This window comes from Periplaneta americana, chromosome 16 (genome assembly GCF_040183065.1).
Source record: "Periplaneta americana isolate PAMFEO1 chromosome 16, P.americana_PAMFEO1_priV1, whole genome shotgun sequence".
Taxonomy (NCBI): Eukaryota; Metazoa; Arthropoda; class Insecta; order Blattodea; family Blattidae; genus Periplaneta; species Periplaneta americana.
Genome location: NC_091132.1, coordinates 109,897,797 through 109,910,197, shown reverse-complemented (window position 1 = coordinate 109,910,197; position 12,401 = coordinate 109,897,797). Strand labels below are relative to the sequence as shown.

The 12,401-nt window shown below is 36.9% G+C and overlaps 1 protein-coding gene across 3 annotated transcripts in view; it reads right to left on the bottom strand.

The window, feature by feature from the left end:
* The window catches only part of Uggt (UDP-glucose-glycoprotein glucosyltransferase), a 90,520-nt gene extending 80,442 nt beyond the window's left edge, over window positions 1–10,078 (bottom strand). For 2 of the 3 annotated variants that reach the window (XM_069812732.1, XM_069812733.1), the window contains exons 1-3: window positions 9,687–9,827; window positions 8,587–8,813; window positions 3,967–4,208 (exon numbers count right to left, since the gene is read on the bottom strand). In XM_069812732.1, the coding sequence (XP_069668833.1) occupies window positions 3,967–4,208; window positions 8,587–8,813; window positions 9,687–9,691 (474 nt within the window). In that variant the 5' untranslated portion in view covers window positions 9,692–9,827. Of the gene's footprint in view, window positions 1–3,966; window positions 4,209–8,586; window positions 8,814–9,686; window positions 9,828–9,941 lie in introns of those variants that run through there. The other variant, XM_069812734.1, reaches the window with a different exon arrangement.
* Window positions 10,079–12,401: the final 2,323 nt, after the last annotated feature.

The window sequence follows — 12,401 nt, the reverse complement described above, 5'->3', positions numbered from 1 at the left end:
TAACTGAAGCTTCCTTTACTTCTCTACATAATCACCACCTACATTTAAACATTTGTCGTATCTCTTCACTAGCTTTAGAATTCCCGTGTTATACTCCTCTGCCGCCAGTTCATTAAGCCAGGTGTTCACTGTATTCTTCAACTCTTCATCACTTCCACGCGTACCACCCAGAAAGTCTTTCGGCTTAGTGAAAAGGTGAAAATCGCTAGGAGCAAGGTCTGGACTATAGGGCGGATGATCAAAGATTTCCCAACCGAATTGATCCAGCAATTCTCGAGTTGAAGCAGCAGTGTGCGGGCGGGCACAGATTTTGTGGTAGCCAAGATATTGCGACACAATTTCACCAAGCAAAGAACGAGAAATGTCAGGAAAGGCAATATGCAATTCGTCGAGTGATGTGCGCCTGTCTTGCAAGATTCTGTTGTTCACTTTAGTCTTCAGGTCTTCTGTGATGAGTGATGGGCGTCCGGGTCGAGTTTCATCGTGGACATTTGTTCGCCCATTGTTGAACATTTCGCACCATTTTCTCACATTTCTTTCATTCATTACAGTATCACCATACACTTCTTTCAATTGCCGGTAAATTTCTGCAGGTTTCAAATGTCGGGCATTCAAAAATCGAATCACACTCCTCACCTCACAGTCGGCGGGATTATGAATCACGTTCATTTTGAAGTAACACAAAATGCACAATGGCGACTTGTTGCAACCAGTACTCACAACATTATAAGAACACATGTTAAGGAAGCCAGTTGACCTTCGAACAAGGAAGGGAAGTCAGCTGCGCGGCGGGTATGCGCGAACGGTCGTTATTTCCTGGATCCCCCTCGTATTTTTAATTTAAACACTATGAAGTTCTGATGCCTCAAACTTTGCACAAAGCATTGTATCACAGTTCTCTACGTACAAAAAAAGTTTCATTGTATTTAGAAATTGTAAGGTCAATTTTCTCTATATTTCGGTCAATTTGAGACGGAATAGCTCATACTATACAACAGCAAGTGTTTATGTTTCTCATATGCTGTACTCACCAACTCTGCTTGTCTGCAAAAGAGGTTAGCAGAGAATTTTCCAGATGTCAAAGTTCTTAGTCGTCTTAAATTACATAACCTTGTTTGAAAATTTTTAGAATTAAAATGCACACGACAAAAAGCATAAGAGGCGACATATTTTGATCTCAGGAAAACCTAACAATATAACAGTTCATATACTGGTAAATGTTTTTTAAATAAAGCTATGTATTTTATTTTAATGTTTAATATAACAATGTCTACAGCATTGGCTGTGTGGATAAGGTATGAGCTTTCGAGTTAAGCAATCCATGGTTCAATTCTTCACATAGCCAGTGGAAAAGATATATCTTCGTCCAGGAGAGTGGGTGTTTGTCACTGTTATGTGTACAGTTATGAAATTATAGCATATAATGTTTTGTATTTATAACAAATATGTTTTTAAAAATAGCATTTTATAGCATTATTAGCTAAAACCTGTTTTGCTATTTTTTGTATTTAAGAAGGGAAAATGAAAATAATATATACAATTGGAAGTGGACATATCTGATCAATGTTACAATGTTCAGTTAAATAACTATGAATGATTGGTTGATTGGCAAACTTACTCGTGTTAAATTACCTAAGCAACTGTAGCTTACAGCTGTTTCGGTGCTTCTTCACACCATCCTCAGAGCCTACTAGAGCTCGGTGTCATCTCGAACTTCGCTGCCTGTTGTGGGGGTGCGTTTGCATGTTGAAAAGTGGAGTCAAATAGTGTGTGTGTTCTGAACTCCACTTTTCAACATGCAAACGCACCCCCACAACAGGCAGCGAAGTTCGAGATGACGCCGAGGTCTAGTAGGCTCTGAGGATGGTGTGAAGAAGCATCAAAACAGCTGTAAGCCACAGTTGCTTATGTAATTTAACATGAGTATGTTTGCCAATCAACCAATCATTTATACATAAGTGTTAAAAGTAGTGTACGCAAAGTTCAAGATGAAATAACTAAAATCATATTTTTAACGTAGGATGCAGTTTCAGTATGTTTTTCTAAGGTATTCTTTTTTTTTTCCAACTGAAGTCGAGTGTTATGCCACACATTAAAATGCTACTGTAACATAAAATTTGTATTCCCACTGAAGTTAAGTATTACGCCACACATTAAAATGCTACTGTTAAATAACATTTTTATGTTCCTTTATGCATCTGATGGTATGTGAGCAGTTATATGTTGAAGACTTGCTTTTTATTTTTATCACAATTACGACATTTTCATAGCTCTAGTCATGTGCTATCTTATGTCATCTTAGCAGTGGCTCTGTGCCATGCTGACCGGCCGCAAAGTGTGCTTGTCTAAAAGATACACTCTTCCCTACATTACACTGCATTGTAAGTTGGTACAAAAGGAGGAGATAAAGCATGGAAAAGAAAGACAGAGATATACTGTACTATAACAAAATTAGTGGTAATGATGAATGACTGTCCATGAGGTTCTTTTGCAACTATCTTCTGAAATGTGGGACAAAAGTTATTAGCACAGCTAAAGACAGTGAAAGTATAGCTTAGAGATAAGAAAATAAATCAGGCGTATTGTATTATTAAACTTACTGTACTTCATGGCAGTGAAGGCTGAATACTGTCAAAATAATATAGTAAATCTCATGCTGAGAACCTTCAGAAAAACGTCTGGCCTAATTGTAACAATGGGACATGACAAATGTAAGAACCAATCTTCAGCCTCTAAATTTACACAAAGATTTAAAAATTGCTACTAACGTCATCATCATCATCATCATCATCATCATCATCATCATCATCATCATCATCATAACCGTCATCTTCCTAACAGGTGATCGTCGTAGGACTGCTATGGTCTACAAAAGTTTTCCTGCCATCTCTTCACAGGGCGACCCAGTGATCTTTTCCCTGTCAGTCTGTAGTTCAAGATCGCTCAAGGAATCCTTGTTCTAGGCATACGCTTGACATGATGAAGTCAGTTGTCTTGATATTGATGAATATACTGCTGTACAGGTTTCATTCCCAGTTCTTGTAGGATGTCTTTATTTCTTTTATGATCCCATTTAGTGTATCCTGCTATTTGGCGCATAAACTTTATTTCACTGGCAGTAATTCTATTTTCATCGCTTTTTCGTAAGGTCCAAGCTTCGCTGCCATAACAAAGGACAGGTCTTGCTAAGGTCTTGTACAGACGAGTACGGGTATGTTTCTGGACTAAAGACGGTTTCATTATACTGTTGACAATGCCTGCAGATTTAATGAATTTAAAATTTTTTTGTGAGATATCTAGATGAGTAGAAAGGAAAGGATATTTCCACGCGATATTTATCAGCTATTACTTTTAAACTATAGACTGATCATTGTACATCATTTTCTGAAGTGGCTAGCAAAACCAAATCACTTGCAAAAGTCAGTACATCCAGATACAAATTTTGATTTATAGTTCTATGACCATGTCTTGAGTTTCTAAAAGTAACAGCATGTCTGATCACGTAATGAGTGGGCCCAGGTTCAAATCCTGGTTGGGACAAGTTATCTGGTTGAGGTTCTTCTGAGGTTTTCCTTCAACCCATTAGAGCAAATGCTGGATAACTTTCGGTGCTGGAATTATCCCTTCATTTCACTCAGACGCTAGATAATTTTTGCAGTTGATAAAGTGTCGTAAAACAAATTTTAAAAATCAAATTAAAAAGGAGAACTAGAAGACAATAAGAGAGATGGCTCAATTATGTCCAGTAAGATATATATTAAACAGCAGATTAAAGCTAAAGGTCGAAATGACTGGATGAACTGTTATAAGGAAGACTGTCGTGAAACCGAGAGGAACATGCCGACAGACAAAGAAGAAGTGTGATCTGAGACTTCTATGGTGGTCAACAGTGTGAATACTAGCACCACAACAAACGATTAACCTAATAAAATTTGTACATAATATACCGCATATCTGTAGGCCTACCTGTGTTTGAGTAATAAATTTTTTCAGCTCCTCAACACAGCACGTAAGTTTCCCTCCGACATCCGCAGCTATCGGACAACCAAGAGCAGCTACACCTCGTTCAATGGCCATCTGAGAGTACATCTCCACTTTAGGAGAGTAGATATGAAGTGACAGTGCAAGTTTAAGCACTGAGATCTGTGCTGGAGTTCTCAGTTGACCTGCCACGTCCAGAGCTTTTTCATAGCGTTCTCTGTCACTTTCTGCAATGTGTAATGGCCATAATAAATTCCAAAGTGATCACTTGTACAAAGAAAATTGTACACATTCTAAATGATAATTAAGCATAATCAAATGGTAAAGAATTATACAGAAGTAAAATAAAATAAATATTTGTGAAATTTAAATGATACTTTATACACACCTTCCAGTTCATTTTATTAGAACCAAAAGTCACTACCTCTTGAGTTAGTTAGTTAGTGGAGTTTAAAAGGGGCGCGTCAGCACTATGGCTATTTGTGCCCTTATCTAAAATTCTTTACAGAACAGAGACATAGTACAATAATCAGAATGCTTAAAAGAACTAAAAAACGTCACGATTAAAACGAGGTTCACAAATGCAGTTTCAACAGGGTGATGCATAAAACATTATAAAAATCTCAGACCTTAACTAGTATTTAAAAAGAGACAATAAAATAATAAAACAAATGCTACCATAAATAAATTGTCTGGCGTATTTCTAAAATAGGCCTACTCGGATGTAAAAGGTCCGAATGTCAAGTTTGTTAAAAAACTTATATACTAAATAACAAATGTAACCTCCGGATGTAAAGAGTCCGGAGGACAGGAAAACAGGTCAATAAAAAACTAAATCTCAGAACTGCATTTGTACAATTAAAATCATTTCCAAGAGCGTCACGTAGAGTCGGCCGAATTCTATATTGCCGACGGACACGGTCGTATTTTCTACAATGCAATAAAAAATGTTCCACCATAAGTGAAACATGGCATAGATCACACTCCGGCTGAAGTTCACCACGTAGCAGATGGTCATGTGTCAGATGACAGTGGCCAATCCTCAACCAGGTGAGTAAAACTTCTTCGTGTTGTGACGTTCTTGTGGACGAATCCCAAATTTGAACAGTATTTGTTTTCCTCTTGTGCAGACCATTCTCCTTCCCATTGCCACCATATTCTATATTTCAAATGATTTTGTAAGTCTTGCCACCTCTCGTATTACCTCTTGATTAGTGTTATAGACTATACTCCTGCCTCTAGTTTTCTTAATATATAAAACAAATATAGAAATGAATCCTACGAAAAATGGGTCAGAGGTCTACATGCCTTCCCATAATTTAGTCAGTTCCCCCCCGCCCCCCACCTCTACCAAATTCAAGTTAATTTCTTATAATGAAGTGAATTTTGACCTCAGTAGCAGAATTACGTACAATTCCGAATTCAGACCCGTAACAGAAGGTGCCTTGCTAAGTTATGTATTTTTTATGTTTGTGAGAAGCAGAATTGCTATACAATGTTACAGGTGTCACACAAACTGAATAGAAAGATTTAATTATAAAACTTTGCTTTAAGTGTATAAAATATATTCATTAGTAGAGCATTAGGGAATTGTATATGCTTTAAATTGAATAGTAATCTGTATAGCTCTCTTAATAAATTGTTTGTGTTTGTAATTTGAAGTAGTTTGTATGATATTATCAATTTCTGTATATCACAACTGGTTGAATTGTTTATGCCTTAAATTTAATTAACTTGTTTTGTATTAAAAATATAGCTCAACTGATGAATGATCGTTTGCATTTGTAAATTTAATAATCTGATTGGCTATGTATTGTATATTTTTAGTAGACCCATCAATGTAGCTCAGTCGGCAGACTTGCTGGGCTGCTGATCTGGAGCTGCGTTTGGGCTTGGGTTGGATCCCCCTTTGATCTCATTGAATGGTTTTGTCCGAGGTTTTCCACAGCCATGGGACTGAAGCCGGATGGTCTATGGAGAGTCCTTGGCATCAACCCCTTTGATTCGATTACCTGGTTGGGTTTTCCCGAGGTTTTCCCCAACCAAAAGGCAAATGCCGGGTAATATTTTGGCGAATCCTCGGACCTCACCTCATCTCACTACATCTCGCCAAAATATTGTAAAAAATTGCACAAAATTGTAAAAATTGTAGAAAATTACTAAATTGTAAAACTGTAAAAATTTGTAAAAATTGTAATTGTAATATTGTAAAATTTTGACTTGTTCCATTGCTCATTGCTCATATAAGATCTATGGAAAAAAATAAATAAATAAATGAATGAATGAATGAATGAACGAACGAACGATTTGGATGCATTTGCATCTTTTTTTGGTGAGGGCTGTACATTGCTCAGTTAGTTATTAATGCGTTTTAGTGGAAAAGGATTTTATCCATGCAATTTTGTTGTTTCATTTATTTGCATTTTTTGTGGATTTTATAGCATATTCGTGCTTATTTCAACCATTGTTACATACTATTTGGCACTTTTATGTGTTTTCGCAAGGAAATGTGCATTTTTTTAAAGGCAATTTACTTTTCTTGTTTTTACCAGTATGAAAATTGACTTGTACCTCCATTTTATGAAATGAAGGAGTTCTGATCCCCCACTTTGCAACTGCATAGGAGCATTTGTTTCACAGTATGGGGGAAAAATATGCGACGTCAGAATTGGAGCTGAAAAAAGTTCTCTGTGAATGAACACGTGAATAGAGAGAAGCACAAAAGAGGTCTACAACGAATTCAAGACGAGAAACAAGTAGTTCAACAAATGCTGCTTGGTCAAGCCTGTCCTTCAGGTTAGTAGAACTCTGCGAAGCTTTGATTTCTGCTAATATTCCACTGACGAAAGTGGATAATCTGAAGTTCCGTGAGTTCCTAGACAAACATACTGGAAAAGCTATACCCGACTGTTCAACACTACGATAACATTATGTGGGGGAAATGTTACGAAAAAAAAAAACAGTACAGTACGACGGATGAGTCTGACTGTGCAGTTTGTTTACACTCCAGTCTGCTGGTTAGGTCATTGCTACTGTTGCCATCTTGCAGAGATTTTCGGCCTACTTATCTCAGTAACCATGCACTTAATCACAAAATTTTATTTCCATATTTTTTTTTCTATTCTAACCAGGAATATGCTGCTTCAAAGGTACACAATTATACCACTTCCACCCTGTACACATTCGATAGCGCTAATGTATTTCAATTATCAACACAAATTAAACGATTCATGCAATACAGAAATGTTTTCAATTTATATTTTACGAACAATTCCCATATAGGTTACTAGTGTTATTACTTCAAAAGTTCATATAGACATTTCAATAGTACAAGTGAAAGCAGCGAATACGATATGAGTACTAAAACGACATATTATGTACGTAGGACTATTTGTATCTTAATATACTTACTCTATCTGTAAAGATGTTATTCATTGCATACACCATAACCCCCCCCATTATATTTAGTGTATTAGTATTTGCTCCACTGCAAAATAATATCCAATTCATATTACAGAGCACTCCCCCATTATACATTCGCCATAATCAGCCTATATTACCAGTATGCCTAAACCACCAAAAACTGATATAATGCATAACAAACACAAATACGAATATCAGTATTAACAGTAATGCCTGCGCGATGTGAGAGTAGTTTCTACAAAAGTACCATATGCCTGCTTCGGTATTGTGCACGTAAGCCATGTGCTTTCAATACTATACAATAAAAGCAATTACATATTTACTTACTTACAAATGGCTTTTAAGGAACCCGGAGGTTCATTGCCGCCCTCACATAAGCCTGCCATCGGTTCCTATCCTGTGCAAGATTAATCCAGTCTTTATCATCATATCCCACCTTCCTCAAATCCATTTTAATATTATCCTCTCATCTACGTCTCGGCCTTCCCAAAGGTCTTTTTCCCTCCGGCCTCCCAACTAACACTCTATATGCATTTCTGGATTCGCCCATACGTGCTACATGCCCTGCCCATCTCAAACATCTGGATTTAATGTTCCTAATTATGTCAGGTGAAGAATACAATGCGTGCAGTTCTATGTTGTGTAACTTTCTCCATTCTCCTGTAACTTCATCCCTTTTAGTCCCAAATACTTTCCTAAGAACCTTATTCTCAAACCCCTTAATCTCTGTTCCTCTCTCAAAGTAAGAGTCCAAGTTTCACAACCATACAGAACAACCGGTAATATAACTATTTTATAAATTCCAACTTTCAGATTTTTTTGACAGCAGACTGGATGACAAAAGTTTCTCAACCGAATAATACACGCATTTCCCATATTTATTCTGCAGTTCATTTCCTCCCGAGTATCATTTATATTTGTTACTGTTGCTCCCAGGTATTTGAATTTTTCCACCTCTTCGAAGGATAAATCTCCAATTTTTATGTTTCCATTTCGTACAATATTTTGGTCACGAGACATAATCATATACTTTGTCTTTTCGGGATTTACAATAAAAACAATTAAGTTACCATGATAAAAAGATTGTTTGCTTTATACGGTTTTAAAATTATTGTACAGGTCTATATAAAAGTGTTTGATATGTTGATTAAACGTTTATTTGTAAATGGAAAAATTACTTACCTAGTTCAGCAAGAGAGGGATGTAGAGCAGATATAGCGTCCAAAAATTCCCACAAAAAATCAGCATTCTCGTCACCGAGATACTCTGAGATTTCCAGAACCAAAGGAGTCACTTCCCATTTCGCTTCAATAAGAGTTGTTACTGATTTCGTCTTCTGCTTTGAGGCATCAACTCCGCAACATAAGACATACGTCAACAATGCAAGCACCACCAACTGCATCTTGATGCTTGATATGCAAAATGAATTTTTAAATTTTAATTGATTAAAATAGCCTATATCATATAGAGAAACTAACACTAGTAATAATATACAAAGGGTATAGAACGGAAACTTCGCTGTACTTACTGCACTAAATGTAAAGTTTTTATCAGTATTTCTTTACAATTGCGTTACCAAAGAAAGATAGGATGCACCTATCTATATTCTTGGCCTCAAGTCGAGTTATACGTACCGTAAACAAAAGACAAATTGAGCGGCGACACCAATTTTGAACAGGAATAAGGGTGGAAAATTGCTGTGAAAGTGGTGGCAGGAAGAAATGCAGGATTGGGTAGGCTATATCGACAGCGAGTTTTCGTAATGTGGAGTGACTGGTTAAAGTTTGTTAGTACAGGCTTTTGGTATGCCATACGCATTTTGTTCGGTAGGTGGGAATGGATAGATACCCGCCTTCCTTTGGTAACGCAATTGTAAAGCACTATCGTGTTAACCTTATAGATCTATTCTCCCAAATAAGTAAGTGTAATGTACCAGAATGCCTAACTGTAGACCGATTCTCAACAAAGAATGCACGCGTCCTGTATTAAATAATCGAAAAACGAAGGTGCTTCTTAAGTCTTTGGTCCAGAACAATTTATATGAAGGTAAGTTATTTATTGAATTGGTGCCGTTCAAGACAAAAACGGCATATAGGGGTAACGCATTCTGATAAATTACAATAATTTCTTGTAATCAAAAGGTGAATTTCAGTAATTTATAAAATAGAAGGATATGTGGGAGTAAACACCAAAAGCGCAACTACTGCAAAATGGATTTTTATCAGTAGCCTAGACACTACAGAACATATAGGTATGAATAATGATTATCACTATTGCTTTACCTCATAAGTCTGAGTAATCTAAATCAAACGTAAACACATCCTCAGTCAACGTTGGTTCAATTAATTTGCTTTTTACATTACTGCACAACTTCCAACATCGCACCATACATCACACGATAAGTGCAAATTCTTGTCGTAAAAAACCGTGTGCCGAAAGAGCAAGACAGTTCCATAACCTGTACTTTACTTATTTTTATTAATATTTGCTACAGAGATAACCACGCTGATAACAACATTAATCATAATTGGAAATACCTATGAATAAGAGTAGCGGTGTCTAGCCAAATCAATAGCAGGTAGCATATAATTCTTAAACTATAAAGAATATTATACAAAAAATTCTATCTTCTTAATATACGCACTGACGTTTGGTCCATACGCTCTATGTTGGCTGTCCTGTGATGACACTAACCAATCAAAACGGGCCAAGTAGACAACATTTGTACACGAAGACTGAAGCCATTTTATGTCCAACAGCTCTTATTGCATAACTATAGGCGTTTGTTCCTGCAGCCAGTTTGACAACTGTTTGAAAACTATCCTATGATCAGTGATGACCTGTTTGCAATTAATTTCAATCCCTGCATGAATGCTCGTGTACTATAAAATAATTTATTAATCTTATATATTGAAGATGGTATTAAATTTCACAGTGTTTTAATAACCAATATAGATAAACATGGGAACAAAATACACATGCAAAAAGTACGTTTGTAGCCAGTACAATGAATAAAAGTAATGCACTAGTTTTATGCGCAGGTGTCACTCTGGTTTGCTCTTGGCTCGCACATTTTTCTAACAATCAGAAAACAGTTTGACATATTAAAGAACACGAGATACTAATCAACGACTAGTCAGAGTTTGAAGTTACAGTTGCATGAAACATGAGCGCGTGCACATGACGACTGGAAACTGCTGCAGAAAAAAACCTTACACCAAATTTTAAGAAAAAAAAAACCGCATTGCCACAAGTTCGAAAAATCATACTTTTTACACATTCGTAGTTCTGTGACAGTATCTGACTTACTTCTACTATAGTATCTATCCTAATTTACATATAAATTAAATTGCATGGCTAGTATGTTGCAGCAGTGTCGGTGCTGGCAATAATTACATTAAAATAATTTTATTTCCTTCTGTTACAGACCTTCAACAGTTTTGTAAGATAGGCTACACTGTCTTGCAGATGTTATTCATGGACTTACTCATTGCCTTTCATCTAGCAGATCACAATATTCTTACCAAATTCAACACACATTATAGTATAAGAGGGTTAAGTTATTCCTGGTTCAAATCATATTGTGACAGAGCTGGGATACGATCTCACGACCGGCATAAGGATTACAAGGTCGGCCGTGTTTCGGGCGGGTTGCGCGCGCATCTGCTTCCTGGGGCATGTGGTGTGGCGGAGAGAGGAGAGGAGAGAGAGCGACCGCGGCAGAGAAGGGAGATATCCAGATAATTCGAGAGTGGAATCTTCCGGAAATTTCTCGCAACTATGGTGTGGTTATAAATTACGACGCGCGAGTGAACTTGAGCAGTTTAGTTAGTTGCAGTGTTGTTATAGTCAGTGGACAGCAAGCCAGCCAGTCTTGTGTAGCAGTGAAGCCAGCTTCGAGGCCGGAGTTCGACTTGAGTTGTGTCCGTAACTGTGGAGCCGGAAGTCCTGAGATCGAGTGCAGTGGACCGCAGTTGGAGGACCTGAGTTCGAAGTTCAGTGGACTGTCTCTGAAGGTCTGGGGTTCGAGATACTGTGAACTCGAGTGACTGAGCTAGAAGAGCTTACTAGCCAAGGCAAACGAACTGAGAACTGACAGTTCTGATTTGTAAATAGTGCTTTGTGAACATTAGTTAAAATTAACAGTTCATTGTTGTTCTCAATAATCCAAGTAAATTGTCATTGTCGTCTGTGGAGTGCAATAATGAATACTGTGTTGAGTGCAAATCCCATTGTTGACGGGAGTAGAATTAAATTGTAGAAAGTGACTATTATTGTTGCTTTAAATAAAAGTTACATTGTTGAGTTGGAATAAAGTCACAATATTTAACTAGCAGATAACAAATACCGGCAGTTGTTATAATAGTACTGGTAGATCAAAAACTGTAGAAATTAGAGAACAAATGTAATATGTTCCCCAAGGATCAATTGGATTCATTACATACATACATGTTTTGCCCATGGGCAGATCTTTCACTGCAAACCCAGCATTCTTCAATCTTTCCTATTTTCTGCCTTCGTCTTAGTCTCCGAATATGATCCACATATCTTAATGGAGTCTATCATCTGATAGATAAGATAAGATAATAACTGCCTCCCATTGGAGGTAGCCCAGAAGGACTCAGTATACTCTCCTACATGAATTTTACAATATTAAATATTTACATAAATTTTGTAGAAGAAAATTAAAATAAACATATATGAATTATAAAGTGAAGGAAAAAAAATTAAACAGAGTGAATATGATGACTCAGAATTTTGCAAGAGCGTTTCAAAACTGAAGTTATGATGTCAGCAGTAAGTGTCTGTGGTAGTTCAAAAGTCTTCCTGAAGCTTTCAAAGAACTTGGGAATCACACCACGAGCTCCAATAAGAAGACCAATCACCTCAATGTCTTCAAGCTGGTATTTTGCTTTGAAGTAATCAACTGTTGGCAGATAAATGTTGATCTTTTCTTTATTGACATCCTCCGGCTGGCTACTCCCCGTTTCAATCCT